Raw genomic sequence first — 22,999 nt, 5'->3', positions numbered from 1 at the left:
TGGTTGCAGCAGTGAGGCCTGGTGCTTTTCCCCTTCCTTCCCAGGAAGAGCCAGAGGCTGACCCAGAGCACCTGGACAAGAAGCCAAGCCAGGCCAGGCCAGGGGAGGAGGAGGAGACAGGAAGGAGGACCTGCACCCAACCTCAAATAATTGTCTTTCTTATTTCGCCCACCATCCACAGAGGAAAAGTACATCACTGTGCAGCCTTACACCAGCCAGAGCAAGGACGAGATTGGCTTTGAGAAGGGAGTCACTGTGGAGGTGATCCGGAAGAATTTGGAGGGCTGGTGGTACATCAGGTAGGAGCCCCAGCAGAGGAGTGAGATGCCCTCAGGCCCAGGCCCTCAGCAGAGTGGACTGCAGAGGGACTGTAGGCACCAGCTGGCAGGTAGATACTGACTGAAGCTTTGCACCCACAGCCCTGGCTTGGTTACTTCAGCTCTGCACAGCTGAGCAGCTCAGAGTGCTCACGGTGCAGATTCCCTCCTGGGACAAGGAAAGCAGAGCCTGAGTGAGCTGCAGCCAGAGGGGCCCAGCGGCCCAGCTTGCAGGCGCGGTGGTGTGGTCCCTTCCCATGCATCTGCCAAACGGGTCCATCCAGCACATCTGAATTTGGTTTTCTGTGTCCGGCCTTGGCTGCCTGGAGTGCTCTGGAGCGCTGGCATCCACGGGCCTTACTGAGGTCCCAGCAGGCAGCCCCTGCTGCCCACACTCAGCACTGGGGGCCCCACATACAGGCTGTTCTGTTTGTCCAGGGCTGTTCTGCTGTGCAGGGCTGGCTCGCAGTGCAGAAGTGAGGCCTGAACTCAGGCCTAGTTCAGAGGCCTCTTCTTTCTGCCCCTCCTCCTCCCAGAGCCTAAGCACACTTCCCAGCTGAGAAACCCAGCTGGGAGTGGGGAGCTTTCCTGATGCTGCTGGAAGCAAACTAAACCGTGTGGGCTTCACTCTCCCCTACCACATCCCACCCTCCAGTCCCCTCTGCCCTGCGGCTCTGAGGCCAGCTGGCACCTCCAGGGGCCTTGCTCACAGGAAGTGTTTTGGGGTTCTTCGGAACCAGCTCAGCTGTGATGATTTTGCCCACTTTCTCTCTTCTCTGCCAATAACCCAGAAACAGAGATAGTCCAGTATCTGTGGGCTCTGGGGACTGCCTGGGAACCCCAGACCCCCTGTGGGCGAAGGCATTTCTGAGCTGTCCTACAGAGGGGACAGGATTGACTCAGGTGACGCGGGCACTCTGAGACAGTAGCTCAGACCGTGGCAGACCGTGAGGGTGTTAAGATTAGTCGAAGCTGATAGGTCGAATGCAGGTCACTGGCCCATGGGATTGAACCTTAGTGTAGCCTGACCGGCCATAGATGTCCCTGTCCCAGCCCCGTGCATACCGGTCAGGAGGGCTGAAGTGTCCCTTTCTGTCCTGTTGGGTGAGATAGGACTGCATGCCTGGACATGTGTTGCCTGAAGCCACTGTCCCTAGACTTTCATGTTCTCTAAGCAGTGGAAACTAGAGCCACCCCAAAATCCAACAGCCATGAGTGTATGTGGGAAGGAAGGCCAGTGAACATTCCGGCAGGCTGGTAACCAAAACCACTTGCCTGGAGGTTATCTACAAGGCTGCCAGGGTTTATTGGTTTCTAAAGTGACCAACAAAGTCACTCTGAGCTGGCACTTCCAGTCAGGCCTTGTCTCCATGGCCTAGCACTTCAGCCAGAGGCAGCTTCAACTGAGAACACCCTGCTGAAAAGATTCCACCTTAAGAAGGCTGCCAGACGCCCCCTTAAATATGCCATTTCCCAACATTCCAGGCTCTGTGTTGATCCTCATTTCCTGTCTTTCTTGCCACCCCCCCCCCCCCACTGCCCCTCCCCACTCCCCTGCAACACAGACATATACACACCCTCCCTCTCTCTCCTTCCTGCTTCCCGTTTCCTTCCCTCTGGAGTCGTTCTGGGCTCCAGAGCTGGATAGCAGATGTGAGCAGAGTTGGGCCCAGACGCACGCAGCCGCTGCTGATTCCCTTGCCTCTTTCTGCTGGAATCTAGTTTTATCCATGTAACACTGAAGGGACACAACAAGGCTTGAGATGGGAGCCCCTGGGCAATGAGCAGACCTGACCGTCACGCCCGGGAGACCACACTCCCCGTCTCTCCATGGCCTTTTCATGAGAGAAGCTCTGCAGTGTCCAGCCAGTTCATCTTCATCTTTTCTTGAAGAAGGGGAAGCACCAGATTCTGGGCCAGATGGTGCCAACAGCTAGCTGTGCGACCCTCTGCTACTGGCTTTGTTTTCTGAGCCTTGTTTGTTGGCTCATATGTGCGATTAGGCCTCTTTACCAATTGCTTCCATCCACCCCAGAAAGTCTGCACGTGTCTGCACCCAGTACATTGGGAATCCAGGCAAGCCCTCTGACTTGCATCCGTTTGTTCACTGATGTCTGCCTTCAGTCCCAAACGGGGGGCCAGACAGGTGAGCTTGGGACAGCCTGCCTGCACATTCCTGTGATGTGAGCACCTTCCAGCTGAGCTTTCCAGCAAAGCTGAGACATATGGATAGAAACTTCAGCTTTCATACTCCTTTTTTCTCCCACCTAATGTGCGCCCAAGAACAAGGCCATACTGGGCAGGCAGGGAGGGGGGTTGTCAGGCATCTGGAACAGAGGAGCTATTCCAAAGACCCATATGTCCCCCAGGGAGCAGACAGGAACATTGCAACCCAGACTCGGGGGTATTGGCCAGCAACTGCCAGACCAGGAAGTAGACTCCCAGGGGGTTTGGGTAGAAGCTCTCAACGCCATGGGAAAAAGGGGGGAAGCTTGTTTTCAGAAGTCATCAAATCACCTAAAATTAAGTGAGCCCTGTCATTTGCTTTTTGCTCTTGTTTATAGGTTTTTGGTTTTGTTTTCATCTTGTTCCATTTTGTGTTTGTTCTGCTGTACCAAAGGTTCTGATTGTACCCAGTCATGTGCTTTTAGTCCTTCATTTATGATTTTGGCTTCTGGGGTCCCATTTAGAAAGACTTTTGTCAACCCCCAAAGATTAGGCAGATACTCAACAATTGCTTCTTTTATTTTGCTCTGTGGTTTAGGCCCAGGGTTCCACTTGTTTTTTCTAACTGGATAATCAGTCATCCCCAAATCAGTCATTAAATTATGCATCCGTACCCCACTAATTTGAAATGTCACCTTCAGCGTTCATCTGTTTGTGGGCTTGTTCTGTGCACTGGATCCGTCTGCCACTGCTGCAGATACTTTCCCCACCTGGTCACTCGTCTTCTTTGTAGACATCTTTCTGGTCGGTCTCCATGTGTCTATCCTTCTGGATAAACTTTTACAGCTATTCTATCCCTGTATTTGAAGAAGAAGAAAAAATTGAGCTCCAGGGTCAGGACTTGTCCGAGGTACCATAGACCAAGGACGCTGGCTTCCTAGCTCTCCCCTGTGCTGCCTCTTCTCCTCTCTGACTGTACTTCCCTTTGTGATGGGGTGTTTAGCTATATACACTACATTCACACGTTCTCATTTCTTAGCTGTAGAATTGCCCTCTGCTATTATGAGATAGCAGGCCATTGTGAAGTCTTCCTTTTGGGCAACTCAACATTTGAGAAATCTTCTAATCTCAAGGTCTCATGTTTGCCTGACTTTGCAGAATGAGCCCACACTAAGAGGGATCAGGCAAAGAACAGGAGATGGAGGCGGGGAAATGGTGTTCTAGCTGTCCTGTCCACCAGTGGCATTGCCAGGTGTCTTGCAGAGCATGGTAGAGGAGACTCAGCTGGACAAGGGGAGATGGGGCCTGGGAGTGCAGCGTGAGGTCAGGCATCAGTCCCCGAGTGACACCATGTCCCACCCTCCCCACAGATACTTGGGCAAAGAGGGCTGGGCGCCAGCATCCTATTTGAAGAAAGCCAAGGATGACCTGCCAGCGCGGAAGAAGAATCTGGCAGGCCCAGTGGAGATCATTGGGAACATCATGGAGATCAGTAACCTGCTGAACAAGAAGGCATCCGGAGACAAGGAGACTCCACGAGCTGAAGGCGAGGGCCCCGAGGCCCCCATCACCAAGAAAGAGATCAGCCTGCCCATCCTCTGCAACGCCTCCAACGGCAACGCCCTGGGGGTCCCCGAGAGGACCGTGTCCAAGCTGGCCCAGGGTTCTCCCGCTGTGGCCAGGATTGCCCCTCAGAGGGCCCAGATCAGTAAGAGCCTCACTGGCCCCTAGGTCCTCACTGCAAAGCTGTTCATAGAGTGGTCATGGGTGCAAGGAACGCCAGAGGGGTGTGCAGGTTCTCCATACCATTTTCTTTCTGAGATACAGACCAACCTCTGACCCCAGCCTCACTCTGTCAGCTTGTCTCATAATAATCACAAGAGTAGACTAGGTGATTCCTCCCAAATGCTCAACTGGAGACAAATGACATGAGTATACACGCTGGTAGTGTTCCCTCCTTCTCCGGTGGAGAGCCAGGAATGGTCACTTTGTAGATAAGTGTATTCCACAGCCAAGGAAGCTTACAGGTCTGGTTTTCCCAGCGAATAAGCCTAACTATAGTTCCTAGAGTGGCTGAGAGCATAGGTCCTTCATAAATGTGGGACAGATCCAGGAACTTCCCAGGACCAAGAGTGGCCAGCACCTACTGCAGGCTGATCCAGGCCCTGCTGCTCACTGGCTGGGATTTCTGAAGCCGTGTTTCTTCTTCTAGGCTCCCCAAACCTAAGGACAAGGCCTCCACCTCGCAGAGAATCCAGTCTGGTATGTATGCTAAATCTCTGCTCACTTTTTCATTCCTCTTCCAGGGATGCATTGTAGCAGCCCAGCTAACTGGCTGTCTCAGTGAAGAGCCTGTTGGTCCAGAGGTTTCCTAAGGCCCTGCTGGGGCTCCCAGCTTTGTGAGGCTGGGGACAGGGAAGGAAGCCTGGGGATGGGGATCCCAGCCTTTGTAGGAACCTAGATAGTTTATAATAAAAAACGCAAGGCACTCTAAAGCTAAATAAATGCATCCCAGCCACTGCACTGGCAGATGTAAACATTTAGACTGGCTGGAGAAAGTGTCCGGCCAGGGCATTGCCAGCGGCTGGAAATGGGGCTGCTGTCCACGTGAGCCTGGAAACTTTACAGCTTTGCTTTCCTTGCTTGGGAATGCCCCGTGGGTGTGGTGGCTGCCAGAGCCTGGGAGTGCAGAGGGCAGCCCAGTGAGCATCCTCCAGGGAGCGGGTGAATGGCCAGGACTGGCTTATGCTAAAGCTGAAAGAGGCTCAGTGCTGCCAGGATCCCTGCTTCTGTGGGTGGGGTGTCCTGGTGTCCAAACCATCCAGGAGGCAGATACGCACTCAGGGTGCTAGGGCTTGGGGTGGCAGTGGTGCTAGTGGCTGGCCGAGAGCCGGAGAACAGAGAACTGTTACCAGGAGCAGAGGGAAGCTGGAAAGAACAAGGCTCCGAGCCTGCTAGGCGTGCATTGAGGTTCCACCTCTACAACTCTGGAATAGCGGGACCCTGGGCCAGCTGACTGCCCTCCTTACCTGTAAGATGGGGTCAGAGCCAGCCATCTCCGCAGGCTAGTATAAGGATGAGATGAGATGATGTGTGTGGAGGGCTGGCAATCGGGTCTCCATTTCCTGTGTCAACTGTGACTGTTGGCAGGACGCCCTGCTGCACTGTGTGGAAAAGGATTTCTGAAGTCACATCTGGGCTTCGCAGCGAGGGTTACTGTGATCAGTGACATCGGCCCCGGAGAGGGGGATAGCAGCAGCCGCTGGAAGAGGGGCCTTTCTATAAGCAGGATTTTTGACGATTTGGCCCCTGGAGATGAGACTGCCCTTGCCTCAGCCGTCAGTCCCAAGGGAGCTTCTGCCTCATTTTCCCCTTGAATTTTCCAGGAGTTCTCCTTCCCTCCCATCTCTCTCAGCCCCCGCTGATTATTTTCAGGCAGACTTGATTTTGGCAAGAATGGGGTAATTCCTTCCACACTTACCAACTGCAGGGTTTTCTGTGGCAGGGCTGCTATTTCCAGCACAGACCAACTAAATCCCACCTGACCAGGGGGCTGGGCCAGATTGGGCTGGGCTGGGGCTGGGCCACATCTGCTCACATGCATGGCCACAGGGCCAGACACCAGGGCAGGGAAAGTTGACTGAATCATACCCGGTCCCTCCAAACCAGCTTCCTCCCAGCCTTCGCTCACTGTGCTCACTGCTGGGACCAGCAAGATTAGGACCTGCCAAGTCTTGAAGGATGAAGAAGGTTCAGAGGAATAGGATGGTGTTTCAGGAGGAGTGTTGAGCTTCAGCTTTTATTTTAGGAGCTCTTCCTGTGCCCCTGGCTTGGCTAGAAGTTACGCACATTATCAGTAATCTTCATGACCCTGTTATTAATTCCATTTTGTGGACGAGGAAACTGAGGCTCAGGGAGATCACAGGCCTTGCCAAGGCCACACATCTGGTGAGTTGCTGAGCTGGGGTTGGTGCCCACATGTGTCCAGCTGCAAGGCAGAGGCCTTTTGAGGTCTTCCCGTTACACCACAGCTGCTTCCCCGTCCACTTTTTTGTTTGTTTTGCTTTAACCCCTTTAAATGATAAAAGGACATACTAGAAGTAATAGGCAGGCACCAAGTCCATCTTGGTTGGAGTGGAGACCTGGTGATGCTAGAATGTTCATTCCATGAGGGCAAGGGGATGTCCTTTTGGTTTGCTATTGTTTGGCCCAGTGCCTTAGACCAGTGTCTGGCACCCAGTGGGCGTACAACACACATTTGAAAATAAATAAATGAGGCTCAAAAGTCATGAGATGCAGCCAAATTCTAAGTGTCTTTGAAGGTCGTGCTTAGATATTGATGTGCCAGGGTCTAAAAAAACAGGCTATCCAGCATGTTTTACCCTGCCCACAGAGTGAAGGATCCTGAGTTTTATTTAGCACTTGACTGACCATTTGTGATGACTGACCAAGGGCTCTTCTCATCTCACCCAGTGGCCCCTTACACTCCCACCCCACCCAAAGATGGCTGTGCTTCCTGACTCCCTCTGCAGTCAGATGTCACCCCTGCAGCCCTTCACCTTAGGCTTCAGAACAGGGCTCTCCTCTCCCATGGTACAGTATGCACAAGCTTTGTTAAAACAATTTCTCTGCTTTTTAATTTTCATTTGGGGACCTAGTTATTGAGGCATCTGAAAACTGGACCTCCAGAGATGTAAGGAAGGAGATTACTGTGTTACTAAATGTTTATTTTGATAGCTCAGACAAGTCTCAAGTGTATTGTAGGTATTAGCAGCCTGGTCAGGAGAGCCATCTCTTGGGGAGGCACCTTGAGACTCAGGTGACAGATGCTTCCTCGGGTCAGCTGCTGTGCAGCTGGTGTACACGCCACACTCACCTCCATTACCAGCCTGACCTGGAGGGCTTTGCTCAGAGTCCTTCTTGGCCTTAGGGGTTCCAGCTGCCGAAGCCGCCAGAGCCCCCTTCCGTTGAGGTGGAGTACTACACCATTGCCGAATTCCAGTCATGCATTTCTGATGGAATCAGCTTTCGCGGAGGACAGAAGGCAGAGGTGAGCCTTGGGCTGTGAGGCTAAGGGTTTCAACTCAAGCTGGTTAAAGACCTGCCACATTTCCCATTTGTGTCTTGTTGGCGACATTCCTGCAGGCATCAGGAAAGGTGCAGACACGACCCACAGGGATGAGAACTTGCCTGACGCTAGTAAGCACCACCATCAGGACCAGAACCAGAACCCCCAGCTCAGTGCTCAAGTGCTTTCCTCACAGCAGCAGTCCCCAAAGCCTGTTGCGAGAGCTTGTAACAGAGGCATTTTTAATGAAGGTCTTCTGTAGCCAAATAAGGGTGGAGGACAGTGGGTTGAACAAAATCCAGCCAATTGTTTCAATTTCAGAGCTTCGAAGCCTTTGTTTGGGGATGTCACTGTACCTCTCTAAGAGGGGCCTAGAATAGGAAGCATTGCCCAAACCCATTTGGTCCTGGCCCCCTTTCTCTCCCAGGAGCACCTTGGAGGCCAGAGTTCTGTAGAACCCACAGTAGGAGGTGCTGTTGGTGGGAGGATGTGGTTCAGGTGGCCAAAGCTCACCGGGAACCCAGGTTCTGTCCACATGCACACCACAGGCACCTCTGGCATTTGAGAGTCACTTCTCCCCACAAGCTTTGATTATTTCGTTCTGCAAAATGAAGTGATCAACCCTATGGCCCAGCATTTATGAGATTCTGCTTTGGGGCTGACACTGAACATGGGTTCCAGAGGCTGGAAAGATCTGTGGCTTGGTTGTTTCTCCTGTGTGGTTCTGTGTAGTAGTGGAGTTAAATCCAATTAATACTGTAAAACTGTCAGAGGAGTAATTGGGCAGTCTCTGGCTATTGAAGAGTTGATATCCTCAATGTGAATATTTTAAATCCCATGTCTGGAATTTGGAATTAAATTTCCAAGGAAAGTCTTCTTTCAATGGTGCTTAGGTTTCTGGAAGACTCTCCAAAGTTCATAATGTAACAGAACTTAGAATCTACCTGAGCTTGAATTTTAGGTACAAGATGGGCAGGGTGAATGATGGAATATAGGAAGGACTAAACTATGGAAAAAAAATCTTTATTTTTTAGTGGGGGCTACAGATGGCTGGTCTCCAGCAGAGTCTGCCTTTGGCAGTCTCTATCCTCTCTTCTTTCCTTGCCCCTCGTCCCCTAGTGCCAGATTTTTCATGCTTCCTCTTTCCTTACCCAGTACCTCTTTCTCCAGGACTTTCCCACAATCCAAGATTATCTTCCCTTTATGTTCCCCAATCCAAATGAACTGCAGCACAGCCCGCACCACTCTCCTGGCCTTTAGTCAATCTAAAATAGCAGTTAAGAAAGAAACTCCTTGAATTAGTTTATACTAACATGGAAATGACTGAAGGCCACTCATCCTTCCCACAAGAAACCATTCAACCCAAATCTTTTTAGCTAGTGGGATTACACATGCAGTGAAATGACCATCAGGCCATGGAGACGCCAGGGGGTGGTCTCAGGGAAGCTCTGGCCTCAGACTATTCCTCCCACTTCAACTCACCTGTATCTTCCCATTCTCTTTTGACCCTCTCCAGGGTCACCAAGGGAGGACCTAATAGTACTGGGGGTAGGAGGAAGGCAGAAGTGAGAGAATAGCAGTCTTTTATACGTATGGGTCCTTGGCAAGTTGGGGTTTGTAGGCACTAGGAACACTTCTAAGTATCTTCTAAATGCAGTAGCTTAGGGGGAAGAGAAGTAGGGGTCTGTAGAGGAGGCCAGCTAGATCACGGTGTTGATGGAGACTTGGGACACCAGGAGAAAGAGTCTTGGAGAGTGGGAGCCCCCCTAACCAGGAGATGATAGAGACCTGGGTTTGAATTCTGGGCCATCCTTTACCATATTGGGTCCTGGGCCACTTACTCAGTGGCTTAGTTTGCTCATCTGTAAAATGGAGATGATGTCTGCTAAAGCCAAAGTATAAGGCTGTTAGCTCAGCACATGTTAGGGTCCAGCAATCCTCCCAACTCACTAGCCTGCCCATCCTGTTCCCCCAGGTCATCGATAAGAACTCTGGCGGCTGGTGGTACGTGCAGATCGGTGAGAAGGAGGGCTGGGCCCCTGCATCGTACATTGATAAGCGCAAGAAGCCCAACCTGAGCCGCCGTACAAGCACGCTGACCAGACCCAAGGTCCCTCCACCAGCGCCCCCCAGCAAGCCCAGGGAGGCCGAGGAGGGCCCAGCTGGTGCCAGCGAGAGCTGGGACTCCCCACTGAAACTCAGGTACGAGGAGCCCGAGTACGACATCCCTGCCTTTGGCTTTGACTCGGAGCCGGAGCCGAGTGAGGAGCCCACGGAGGACAGCGGCGCAGGGGATAAGCAGCCCGCGCAGCCCCACAGGCCCTCGCCTGCCTCCTCGCTGCAGCGGGCCCACTTCAGGGTTGGGGGGTCTTCGGAGGATGTGGCTCTGGAAGAGGAAACCATCTACGAGAACGAGGGTTTCCGGCCATGTGTAGAGGACACTTTGTCAGCAAGATGCTCCTCCCGGGACAGTGACTCCCCAGGGGGCTCCCCACTGTCCCTTGCCAGGAAAAACTCCCCCAAATCAGGCTCCCCTAAATCGTCATCACTCCTGAAGCTCAAAGTAGAGAAGAATGCCCAGGCAGAATTAGGGAAGAACCACTCCTCGGCCTCCTTTTCCTCATCCATCACCATCAACACCACCTGCTCCTCCTCCTCCTCCTCCTCCTCCTTGTCCAAGAACAGTGGCGACCTGAAGCCCCGTTCTGCCTCGGACGCAGGCATCCGTGGCACTCCCAAGGTGGGGGCAAAGAAGGATGCTGAGCTGAGGGCTGGCCTGACTTCCTGTGCCCGGGCCAAGCCATCAGTCCGACCCAAGCCATTCCTGAACCGAACAGAGTCCCAAAGTCAAGAGAAGATGGACATTAGCACTTTACGGCGCCAGCTGAGACCCACAGGCCAGCTCCGGGGTGGCCTCACAGGCTCAAAGAGCGAGGATTCAGAGCTGCCCCCCAAGACAGCCTTTGAAGGTCCCAATGAGGGGTCCAGGAGAGGCTCGGCTGACCTCATCACCCTCCCAGCTACCACATCCTCTTGTCCCACCAAAAAGGGACTGGAAGGGCAGGCCACCAACTACAGGACATGCAGTGCCTACCAGAAGGTCCAGGACTCAGAGATCAGCTTCCCCGCAGGCGTGGAGGTACAGGTGCTAGAGAAGCTGGAAAGCGGCTGGTGGTACGTGAGGTTTGGGGAGCTAGAGGGCTGGGCCCCTTCCCACTACTTGGTGCTCGGCGAGAAGGAGCAACCTGACCCCTCTGGCCAAGAGCCAGACACCATAACCAGCAAGAGCAGGCAGAACGAGGGCAAGTCAGACAGCCTGGAGAAGATCGAGAGGCGGGTCCAAGCTCTGAACACCGTCAACCAGAACAAGAGGGCCACGCCCCCCATCCCCTCCAAGCCTCCCGGGGGCTTCAGCAAGAACTCAGCTGCCGGGGCAGTGAAGATGAGGAACGGTGTGCGGCAGGTGGCAGTGAGGCCCCAGTCAGTGTTCGTGTCCCCACCACCCAAGGACAGCAACCTGTCCTGTGCTCTGAGGAGGAATGAGTCGCTCACGGCCACTGATGGCCTCCGAGGTGTCCGCCGGAATTCCTCCTTCAGCACTGCGCGCTCAGCTGCCGCCGAGCCCAAGGGCCGCCTGGCTGAAAGGGCCCCCAGCCAGGGCTCAGACACACCTCTGCTGCCCACCCAGCGCAATGGCATCCCCGTGTCCCCTGTGCGCCCCAAGCCCATTGAGAAGTCCCAGTTCATCCACAACAACCTCAAAGATGTGTATGTCTCAATTGCAGACTATGAGGGGGATGAGGAGACAGCAGGCTTCCAGGAGGGAGTCTCCATGGAAGTCCTGGAGAGGAACCCCAATGGCTGGTGGTACTGCCAGATCCTGGATGGGATGAAGCCCTTCAAAGGCTGGGTACCTTCTAACTACCTGGAGAAAAAGAACTAACAGGACAGGGGTGGGGCAGCCTTAGTGTGGATGAGCTGTGAGATGATGACAGAAGGGAAAGGGAAAATGGGAGGGGTGGGGGGACAACTTTAAACCCTGCAGAATGTGTGACCTCAGAGATGCTCCAGCTGGAAGGTAGGGTCTGGTGGGGACCCACCCTGAGCAGGGAGGGGAATGAGCAGGGGACCCCTGGGCCTGTGACCAGAGCAAGAGAGCTGAGCCCCACAAGGGCACCTTGGTGACTTCACTGATGGACTCCGCACCATTTGGGACAAGCCATGTGGGAAGCCCCAATTGTGCCTTGGCTGCAAATCTGGAAAAGATGTGGTCGTGGGGGCCTCCCATGCCCTGCTCTTGTGTAGACCGGTTTCAGTTGCTGGCGTCTTGCCACCAAGGTAGCCTTTATATCACCCTAACCTGTATTTGGGCACTGTGCTGGTTTCCCAGGGATTGTGACCGCCCACCACAAGGGTGTGGTAGAAGACACTGCTGGCTCTGGGGCTTGGAGGCATCTCCTGTGAGCTCAGCCTGTCCCTGGGCCAAGCCACTGTCAGTGTCAGTGAGCTGGAGAGAGAGCAGATGCCCAGGGTCCAGGAAGGACCACCTTCCTTAGCTGTCACTGCCCCTGGCCTTGAGGAGTGAGCCTGCCCTGCCCAGGGCACCTGTGGAGGACCACCAGCCCCAGGGGTTACAGCAAGGGTGGGCGAGGCCCCATTCTCCACATTCTGCACTGGCTTTATTTGGGATATTTCTGGGTGGCAGTTCTTTGCATCCTTTGGGAGAGGTTTATTGACTTGGATCTTCTGCGTCAGGCCTTGGGTTTTGGTCTTATTTTAGTGGCTGTTTGGGAGCCTAAGGGCCATCAGCCTCATGGGGGACAGTGTGGGTGGTGGATAAGGCTCTTCTGTCTCTGGGGAGGTTGTTGGTTTTGTTTATGTCTAACATGCTTCCCCTCCACAAGTCAAAGTCGTTTCATTTGGTTTCCACTATGTGGACAGTACCTGAGCATGGCACTTGCTGGAGGGATTGGGGGCTGGAGAAGCCCCAGGTCCCAGGCATGGCAAAGCAGAGACACTGCTCTTCTGGTTCTTGCCCTACCTCGGTGGGGCGGACCCTCCCCAGGAGGGAGGAGGGCATTTTTCAGGAAACAAGGCAGTTTGCAGGCTGCTGGGTGAGCGTCAATTCTGCAAACATTCTCCCACTGGGCAGGACCAAAGCCTTACACGTGAACTGGGGAGAAGCAGCCATCGCCCCCACCGAGGGCTGAGGGGACTCCAGCTGAGCAAACACGACCTCCACCCCACCGGCCTGCAAGCAATGCCACAGTTGCCCGAGAAAATGGAGGATCCCCAGGCCGGGAGGTGACCTGGTCTTCCCGAGGAGCAGTGCCCCTGTGAAGAGAGAAGGGAGAGAATAAAGTCCCTGTCAATGTTGGGTTATGTCCTTCAATCGTTGCTGTTTCAAATGGGACCCTCCAGAAGCCGAAGCAGCTTCCCCAAGGACTCACCCTTTGCTGGGAGTGGATTTCCACACGTGCCTTTGCTTTTGGACAGATCGGGCTTCACAGCCACCGATTCAGCTGCCAGAATCCTGGACTAAAGGTTATTTTCTACGGAGGCAAGCCCCCCGCCCCATCCACCCCTGCTCCCCACCCAGGCAGGATATGCTGCCCTGATGATCAGCACGGGACCCAGCGTCTTGAGCTGTCGATACCCACCTGCCCCCCAGATCCCTGGGGCCTTGCCTGGGGATTCCCCTGAGCCCCCCTCCCCCGCCATACACTGATGTCTGGCAGCTATAGCCAACTGCTCATGTTCTTTGTTGAAGGGCCATGATAAGATTTCGTTTCCTTTTTTGTGAGTTTGTTAAAATTGAAATTAGTTATTTTCTGCTGGACAGTATTAAATAGAGCAGGATGTTGAGTTAATCTGCTAGATTGCAGTACTAATGGTAGTGGTTTAGTATCTTCATATTAATATTATTTGGACTTATTTGAACAATAATGATAAAGAAGTGGTTCATTACTTTTTAATTAATGCACTTTAATAAGGTGGAATGGAAAGAAACCCAGAGAGCAAAGTGCATTACTTAAAGATGCAGTATATACTTTTCTCATTTTTAAGCAGCACATATTTATTAAAAGAAAAAAAAGTAATTTATGATTATTTAAAATAAGATTTAAAAGTAGAGTGACTGTCGGGTTAAAGGACCTTCCACGTAGCTATCTTCCAAGGGGGAGGGCCCTAGGGCCTCACTCCTCAAACATCTGCACTGAGCCAGTTCAAGCAATGACCTGCCATCCAGGCCAGGAAAGGAGTGCAGGACGCACCTGTCAAGCACAGCATCTCAGTTGGACTGGACCACAGTGCTCCCCAGAGCCTGCCTTTCCCTGCCCTTCCTCGCTGTCTGCACTGCCCATGGGGCTCTCTGCCCACAAGGACCACATTCTTCCAGCCCCCAAGGACCCTATCTCCTCAATCCCCAGTGCTCTGAGAGAGAGAGTCATGAGCCTGAAAGTCACTCCATCCCATCCCATCCTGTTCCTGCAGCCCAAGGACAGGAAATGACTTTCCCAAAATCACACAGCTAGGACAGGGCCGAGTTCCCCTGCAGCAATCCTTGCACTCCTTCCCGCCCCATTATAGTTTATCATGTGGTCATCATGTTTACACTGTGCCATCCAGCCCTAAGAATGGCCGGGGAGTTGCTCAGGCATCCAAGAAAAGTGGAGAAATGTTGCCACCTGGTGACAGCATGTACATTTGGGCAGGGACCAGGGATTGCTAGGCCCCGTCTCCGCCCCTTGCCCCTTGCCATCATCCCCTAATGTACAGCACAGCACAAACCCTGCAAACCCAAAGAGAATATTGATACTTGAAGCAAGAAGGGTGCATGCCAGTCCCTCTCAGACATAGCCAGGGGATGCCAGGCCTTGTGCCCCTGGACTCCTAGCCCTAGCCAGGGCGAGAGGGCCTTCCTTAAAGCTACTGAGCTGCTTTGTGATGGAGGGTACTGCCTGCAGTGGGTGGAGAAGGGAGGGGCCTATGGCTCAGACCCATCTGGAGGAAAACCAGATCAGACTAAAAAGGAAAAAGAAAAATGAAATCTCAGCAGTGTCCAAACCTAGTTTTCCATTAGTTGCGATTGAAAATGTGAAATGACATTGTATTGCTGTATACTGCAACTTTAATATAATGAGCCCTTCTGAGGTCATTATTGAGGTTTATATAATGCCCGAAGATGCATCATTTGGTGCTTTTTTCCTTTCAGTTTAAAGACTTTTTTCTTTTAATTACAAGGGAAAATAATGTCTTCATCTCTCCCACTGTGACAGCGGGCCTGGCTGGGCTCCCTGGCTTCACCGTGCTGTTCTCACTAAGCCAAGAGACCCTGGCGGCAGCAAGAGGAACCTGGAAGGGGCAGCCCTGAACAGCAAGTGCGCCATCTGTGTGCCTCGCTGTGGCTGGGCCCTGTCTTGCCGGCCTCGTTTTCATTTCCTCCCTCCCCGCTCCCCCGAGCCTGGCCCCAGAGGCCTCCCTTCTCCTACTCCTTGACTCTCCATCTTGACGAAGGCATTATATAGAATCGTTCTAATCAGTTTCAGATGTTAGAGCAGCATATTTTACTGGCATTTATATCCATCGCTTTCCTCAGCAAGGCATGTTACTACTTTTATCATCTTAAGGAAAAAGACAAGGGAATTTTTGGCCAAGCATTATTTTCATATTACTAGTATTTGCAGAGTAGGTGTAGAACTATTTAAGTTTAGACCTCGATTTGGTAGTTTAAGGGGAAAAAAGATAAAGTAACCCCTACTTTTCCTGTTTTTGTATTTAACTAATATATTATTTCTTTAAGGTTACTCACTTCCCCTACTCCCTCCAAATACTTTGCATTCTCAACCGAAAATGAAAACAATCTGAGAGACAGGAAAAGTGCAATATTCAAGAGGGATGCCAGTGCTTACTGGGACAGTGGCAGGAGACCCAGTGGCCCAGTCTGTCAGTAGAGGGAGGCAGGCAGGAGGGGCTGCTGGGAGGAGTCCTAGCAGTGGAACAGTTGACCTCCTGGGTATTGATTTTTACCCCTCCTCCCCTCTCCCTTTCCTGGCAAGATGGCAGGGGTTCCCCACCAGAGGGCAACCCCTTTTCTGTTGGGTGTCATCCACCCAGAAAAAGGGATTCAGGGAAGTGGCATGGGGCTGCTGGCCTCCCAGGGCCCCAGCCCTCTGAGAGGAGCAAGGACATCCAGGAATCATTCCTTTTCATGTTGTTTTCAGCCAGCTGCTCAGAAAGCCCTGTCCTAAAAGTCACCCAGCAGCCCTCTCTCACCCCAGTCTCCCGATGTTTGGGCCATGATCCTTTTGATGTATGTTGAGTCTTTCTAAAACTACATAACCTCAGTTTGGTTTATGGGCAGGAACCCTAGGTATAACCAAATCCTTTTTGGGGATGTGGGCGCCTTGAGCCCTGCACACCCCAGTGAGACACCAGTTTCCACAAGCCTGCCTCTGGGTCTCGTGCTGAGCCCGGGCCACCCATTCATCTCAATGCCTTCAGCTGAGGAATGAGCCCCACCTCTGCTGAACATCCCGGCAGTCCCCGGAGGGTCTCGGAGAAGCACCTGAGGCCCACTTAGGTCCCTGCTGACAGGACTTCCCACAACAGGTACCAAGCCGGCCTCCTAACTTGGTGCCGGTAGAGAAAGCAGCAGGATGGGAAGTCTCAGGGTCCAAGCCCTTAGAGCTCTGCCCCTCAGGGCAACAGGGACGTCCTTGGTGGCTTGTCCCCTCCACCTCTAGTACTGTACACTTGCTGCTCCAACCCCTCTGTTTGAATTTCTGTACAAATATGGATCTACAAGCCCAGAGGGGGACTGTGTCCCTGGTGGGGTGTCTCAGTATATACATCTGTGTGTCCAGTCTGAGAATCTCGATGCAGAGCTCTCTGGAAAGAGAACCATCCACATCACTAAAGAATTAAGATTCCCTCACTTTTTTGAGGGTCATATGTGCGGAAAGTGCTTTTGTGTGTGTGTGTGTGTGTGTGTGTGTGTGTGTGTGCGCGTGAGTGTTGGTAATTTCCCACTTGAACTAAATAACATGGGGTTAGAGAAAAAAAATACTGGGCAAGCTGTCTCCATGAACAAGTTCTTGGCATTGGGCAGGCCCCATGGGACTCACAGCTTCTGGCAGCAAGTGTGTGTGCTGTTCACACACATAGTTCTGGCTGAAGAGTGCAATGTGTTTTGTTCTTTTTTCTTTTTTCTTGTAATTATTAAGTATTTAGTTGGAAACTTCACACTGGCATTAACAGATCTAGCAGAAGCAGCCTAGGCCATCGTCCCGGGGTCCATACTGAAGATGTGGAAAAGTGAGGCCACTGGATGTGGAAGTGCTGAGGTGGCAGCAGCGGGTCACTGCCAGGCTGTGTCGTCTTCAGGCTGCCTCCCCCACTGCCCTGCATGCCATCACTGTGGAAGTCCCCATGTAATACAGCACTGCTGCCCTCAGTCCTTGTGTTTTGAGTGTGGGTCAGGCTGCTCAGGGTGAGAACTTGCTCATGGTGAGCTCAGCAGACCTGACTGTGCACATTCATCATGGGAAATGTTCTAACCTTCCTGACCTTTTTGCCAAAATCATGATCTCTGGGGCAGCTTCTGTGGTTAAGCTCTGATGGGGTCAATGACCTATAACCTCATTTCAGGAAAACAGCCCCACTGGTTTAGCTTCCCTCTTGTTTTGTCCTGTGCACCTGGGTCCCCAGGCCAGAAGTTGAGCATGTTGGTGCATACAGACTGGGTAAAGGGATCTCCCTTCCAAGGCCTGATCCCAGCCTGCCTATGAGGTTGGGATTACCATGTGATTCCCCCTTCCCCAATCCTGTCTTTTAAATCTTGAGTTTGCACTTGACCTTGACAATCAGCCCGCTCTCCCATCCCAGTCCTAGAACTCAGTGGCCTTAGAGAATGGGTCCCTGTGCTGAAGTCCATTGTTTGCTTCCAGTTCATCCTGGCTGATGGGCTGGAGATGAGAGGGAGGAACAATTGTTTTAAAGCATAGGAATGGGTTGAGCACGTTGGAGGTGAGTGAGAGGCATGTCGGCAAGCTAGTGTGTGCATGTTGCAGTGGCTGGGGCTTATCGCCCCTCGTCTGGGATGGTGGCTTCCAGGAGATGATGTCTTCTAGGCAGAAAGGGAAAAGTGTGAGGAGTCTGAGAAAGAGTTTGTAGTCAGGTGGCTTGTCTTTATTAGAAAGAAAGAAGAAGTCAATTCTGAGTGTTTTAGGAAGAAGAGAGCAGGTAGGGAGGGAATTTAGTGATTCAGTACCCAAGGGACCAGCCAGAGCAGGTTGGGAAAGCCCCAAGATTTGGGCTGATAGAAGTAGCTAGCCTGCAGAAACAGCTACTTGCTGAGCCACAAACTGGGTCCCTAGCAAGTTCTTAATGGTCATTGATGTACTTAGTGGAAAGGAGAAGTCACCAACAACAGACCGATCCTTGAGGTGGGAGGCTCTGGCGTCAGAACACTTACCCGTTTCCCAGGTTCCCAGCTGGTTTTGCCCACCCCACCTTGTCCAATCCAGAGCCAGCCTCTCAAATTGCTTGAATCAGAGACCAGTGACCACTGAATGTCTGTACAAATATGGATCTACAAGCCCAGAATGGGACTGTGTCCTTGTGTGGGGGTGTCTCAGAGTTTATATAGCTATGTGTCCAGTCTTGGAGAATCTCAATGCAGAGCTCTGTGGAAAGAGAACCATCCACATTACTAAAGAATTAAGGACCCACCCACCCCAAAACTGGCACCTTGGGGTCCAGACAGCATCAAGTATATATGGGAGGAAGGCAAGCTCATTTGTTCTGTTGACACTAGTTGTTGCTGAGTATCTTTGATGATACCTGTGGTTATTCATTTGCTGAGCTGCCTCGCTGGGCTGCCTTACATGGGGCACAGTGCACACTCCCCTGTGGATGTGCCCTTTCATTCTTAATGGCCTATGACCAAGGCACACTGCTCTTAAGTTTATTTCAAAGAAAGAAGGGTAAGCAGAGCCACCATTCTTGAATCTGCAACTTGTTTTCTACAACAGGTTTTCTTTAAATCCAGGACACAATATAAGAAAAGGGTTTTACTAACAGTTACTGAGAGGTCTGCAGGAAAGTAACTTCTGCATGAAGGAGATGCGGCAGGTCCCCTAAGTTTGGGTTTGTAGACTATGTGGTTGTGTGCGAACTGCCGGGTCTCTCTAGGGCCCCAGGACTTTGGGGACTTCCTCTTGGTGTCTACCTAACGCCTCCCAGCTCCTCAAGGGCTCAGGAGAAAGTAGTTCCCTCTTCTCCCCTCAGAAGAGAAAGGACATTGAATTCAGTGCAATCAGTTTGAGTGCTAAAAAATTTCCCAGATCAATGGTGGTGCTAAACTATCCCCATGTTTCTAGTATTTTTAATAGTGGGTTTTTTTTTTTAATTGTTCTCACAAAATGCAGTGTCCTTGGGGGAAGGGACCCAGCCCCTTGGTCTGCCACTTTCCAGGTGTCCTTTATCATTTTGATGGGACTCTTTGGTCTGCAGAAAATACTCTGTCTTGGCATGCTTCTAGACCGTAAGATTTGAGTTGTTTTGTTTTGTATTTTGGTTATGTTTACATGCATCTTGTATTTCCCTGAAAACTAAATAAAGTTTTTGGCCTTTTTAACTGAAGAGAATCACTTCTTAATTCTCCCTGCCACCAGAAAACCCATGCATCTGAGTGGCAAAAGCCAGATTATCCCAAATGTGGTATGACCTGCAGGATCCAGGACCCTCTGTGAATATTGGAGATCTGGGGGAGGCAGGTAAAATCCCACTGTTATTGGTGAAAATCGTGTCCAGGCTCTTCCCCCCATTATCCACCTTTGGGAGGCTTTCAGGGCAGTGGCCAAGACTTCAAAAGAGATAGAGACCTTAGGACCAAAGGCCCACATTCAATGGGTCTAACAGGACCCTCGGCTTGGAGCCCCCGACCCTCCCCTACTTTTGCTAGACTCCAGTAAACAGGGCTGGGCAGTCCTGATATATGGAGCAGCCCACAGATATTAAAGGCTAGGCAGAGGCTGGGCAGCCAGAGCATCCCCCCAGGGCAGAGAGCAGGAAGGGGGCCATCCCATGTGTCTCCGAGGCAGCCCCACCAAATGAGCATGATTGCCAAATTGTACCTCTAGCTTTTGCAGCCAGATGTACTCCACACACCCAGGACAGTTCTCTAAAGGTCCCTGGCCAGAGGCTTCCCTTTACTGCCCAGCTGTGCCACCCATTTCATGTAGGCCTCCTTACCCACCAGTGGGAGTACAGGTGGGCCTGGGGCCAGGGAGGGGGAGGTCCTGCTCCCGCAAAGCACAGCACAGCCTCCGGCAGACGAGAGTGGAGGGCCTGTCACCCAGCCATCAGCCCCTAGGTGGCGCTGCCACCCTAAAAGGGTGGGCCAGGTGCGGGCCCAGCTCAGCCTTAAGAGGAAGCTGAACAGGCCTCATTGATTCCAGCTGCTCCTGCCCCAACCAACACTGCCCCTCACAGACCCTAGACCTGAGGCCACCAAAGGGCGGTGGCTTCTCCCTTTCAACTCACAAGGCTCACCTGGCATTCTGGCCCTTACCTGTCCAAGCCCCAGGTCATGCTCCAGCCCCCCAGGGAGTTGCCCCTGATTACACACACACACACACACACACACACACACACACACACACACACACACACACACACACACACACACACACACACACACACACACACACACACACACACACACACACACACACACACACACACACACACACACACACACACACACACACACACACACACACACACACACACACACACACACACACACACACACACACACACACACACACACACACACACACACACACACACACACGGCTCTCCAGCCGCCACACTACAGAGCGTAGCCCATGGGCTGGTACGAAATCACCTTTATTCACGATCACAGCGACCCAAGTTCACAGAGGAGGCAGCAACTATGCCCCCACTAACAGACAATGGGACAGATGGCTCCCTCTCCCAGCCCTCAGGCCAGACAGTCCCCTGCACTTAAGGCCTTGCCTGGCCTCTGAGATGGGACCCCTGACTAGATGGAGCCACCATCTGCCCTACCCCACCCCGTTCCCACAGAAGGGGCTCCTTGGGGTCAGTAAATGGGGAGTACAGACCTATATTGGAACCACAACTTCTCAAAGGCCCACTCAAAGACAGGAGCAAAGGCCCAGCTAGTGTCCTGACCCCCAGGGCTGTCCCACCACCCCACCTTGTAGCAGCCCCTCACCAGAGAACCCTTAAGTCACACGCATCCCCAAGCAATCATTTTACAGGGGTGGCAGCTGAGGCTCAGAGGGGCTATGACCTGGCCAAGGGCCACGTCTAGAATCCCATGCTCTGTCAGCTACTGGGAGAAGCATTCAGACAGGTGCAAAAAGCCACCTGAGTGGGCAGAGGGCTGGGGGTTGACTAGGCCAAAGCTCAGACAGCTGGCCCCACCCACAGCCTGTCAGGACAGGGCAGGCAAGGCTGAGCTGACTGTAGTCCAAGAGCAGGTGGGGGGCACTCCCGCCCCCAGAACCAGGAGTAAGAGCCCAGAGGTGCTGGGACCCAGCCCCTTCCCTTCCTACCTTTCCTGGGGGTGGAGAGCCTAAGAACAGCTTCTCCTAAACCTCTCCTGCCCCTACTATGACTAGGCTCCCCCAGCTCTGTTCCCTGGGGCAAGCTGAGCTCTACTCCCTCAACCTTCCCACAACTTTTTATGTCCTTGTGAGATGGGGAGCTCCTGGGACTCTGGATATAATGAAGCCAACTGTGATAGCCCTGCTCCAACCCAAGGAGGAGGGCACTCCATGGTTCTGGCTGACCCACCACCCCCAGGACATTAAGGAGGCTCAGTTTGTCTCTCTATAAAATGGACACAATTTGCCAGGAGGCCTCCCAATTCAGCCCCTTTTTATAGAGTTCTAATTCATGGTAAGCTGAGCTGGTCTGGGGGAGATTAATGACAACCTCTGGTGCCTCCTCTCACTAGGCACCACACACACTATGGCAGCATTTCTAGGAGTCCAAGGAATGTGAACCCTCCCCCCCAAAAAAACCCCACAAACCAAATAAATAAATAAAAATAGAGAAGAAGGCTGGTCTTACCCTAGGGAACTCCCCTACACCCATTCTGCCACCCTTAACCCAGGGCCCTGGCCTCTCCTGGAGACATGACAGCCTCTCAGCCAGGTCCAAGATAGCAATGAGCTATAGGAGAAGAGGTCACAGATGCAAACCTGTCCTTAGAGACTCTGAGAGAACAGATACCCCGCTTCCAGTGAGATGCTTGGAGCAGAAAGGCTATGGCCAGGAAGGGGCCCTCCAAATCTCAGCCAGGGAATGGGGCCAGGGACCCAGAACTTGGAGTCTTCTGTCGCCTATCCATCCACCCATCCTTGGTGAATGGGAAAGGGACATGGCATGGAGGCTGCAGCCTGCCCAGTGTGAGAAGAACCCACTGGCCTCTGTACCCTTGGCTGCCAGGCCCAAGGGGCAGGAAACAGAGGAAGAACGTGGGTATATAGGTCAGAGAGTAAGGCAGCAGCTCAAGGGCTGCCTTCCCAGGGCTGCTGTTGAGAAGGTTGTGCAATGCTCAAGGGCAGTTGGCTAAGGGAACAAATGGAAGCTGAAGTCCAGTCCATACATACTCCACTGGCCAGGCTACAAGCCCTGGCTCAGGGACACATCTGCCCAGAGGAAGGGATACATTTTCTAATTCTCACAAAGGTGCCAAGTGGGCTAGAGGGACCTCCAAGAAATCTGCCCCAGATGAGGAAGGATAAGGATGGGCTGAGACCCCACTTAGCCCCTCAGCATGCAGGGAAGAGCTGGTGCAGAGATGGAAAAAAGGGAGAGTGTGGACTCCTCCCCTCCCCTCTGACAGGCAATCGGCTTCTTTCCCCACCTCCATGCCTAATACCCTCCTTCTCCCCAGACCTTCAGGGGCCTCGGTTTCCCATGTTTAATGGAGAAGGTTAAAGTTTCCAAAATGAGGAAGAAGAGAAGGGCCTGGCCCTCTCCTGAGCTGGGCTGAAGTCCGAGGCGGCGGGTGTGTGGGTGGGGCACCATGGTGGGCTAGGAGCTGCGGTAGGTCTTGATGATGTCCTTGATGGGGCGGCGGCAGATGGGGCAGCAGGCGTGCACAGCCTTCTTGAGGCGCAGACCGCAGGCATAGCAGAGGCACATGTGGCCACATGTGTAGATGACCGTGTCCACCGCATGCTCATAGCAAATGGTGCACTCATCACTCCACTGGCCCGTGCCTGGGGTCACTGGTGACTCGGGCAGGCTCACTGGCGAGTTGGGGGCTGTCCCTGGGGGTGAGGGGACATCAGTCAAGGGAAGGCAGGGCCCAGCCTCGCCTCAGTTCATGGGAAGAGAGACCCCTGGCCTCTTGTCTCCACCCCCATTTACAGGTATCTGCCTG

General features: G+C 52.8%; 2 protein-coding genes across 11 annotated transcripts in view; one reads left to right on the top strand and one right to left on the bottom strand.

Annotated features, from left to right (window-relative positions):
• Positions 1–12,927, top strand: part of SH3PXD2A (SH3 and PX domains 2A) — a 220,831-nt gene extending 207,904 nt beyond the window's left edge. For all 8 annotated transcript variants that reach the window (XM_036898463.2, XM_036898461.2, XM_036898464.2 and 5 more), the window contains 5 exons: positions 182–299; positions 3,854–4,191; positions 4,696–4,745; positions 7,414–7,533; positions 9,527–12,927. In XM_036898463.2, coding sequence (XP_036754358.2) covers positions 182–299; positions 3,854–4,191; positions 4,696–4,745; positions 7,414–7,533; positions 9,527–11,494 — 2,594 coding nt within the window. In that variant the 3' untranslated portion in view covers positions 11,495–12,927. The remainder of the gene's footprint in view (positions 1–181; positions 300–3,853; positions 4,192–4,695; positions 4,746–7,413; positions 7,534–9,526) is intronic.
• A 7,521-nt stretch (positions 12,928–20,448) lies between these two features.
• Positions 20,449–22,999, bottom strand: part of NEURL1 (neuralized E3 ubiquitin protein ligase 1) — a 93,777-nt gene continuing 91,226 nt past the window's right edge. For all 3 annotated transcript variants that reach the window (XM_036898467.2, XM_036898468.2, XM_036898469.2), the window contains exon 6: positions 20,449–22,886. In XM_036898467.2, the coding sequence (XP_036754362.1) occupies positions 22,648–22,886 (239 nt within the window). In that variant the 3' untranslated portion in view covers positions 20,449–22,647. The remainder of the gene's footprint in view (positions 22,887–22,999) is intronic.

The sequence above is a fragment of the Manis pentadactyla genome, chromosome 8 (assembly GCF_030020395.1).
Source record: "Manis pentadactyla isolate mManPen7 chromosome 8, mManPen7.hap1, whole genome shotgun sequence".
NCBI lineage: Eukaryota > Metazoa > Chordata > Mammalia > Pholidota > Manidae > Manis > Manis pentadactyla.
Note: the sequence above shows the minus strand (reverse complement) of the source record. Positions and strands in the feature narration are given on the sequence as shown.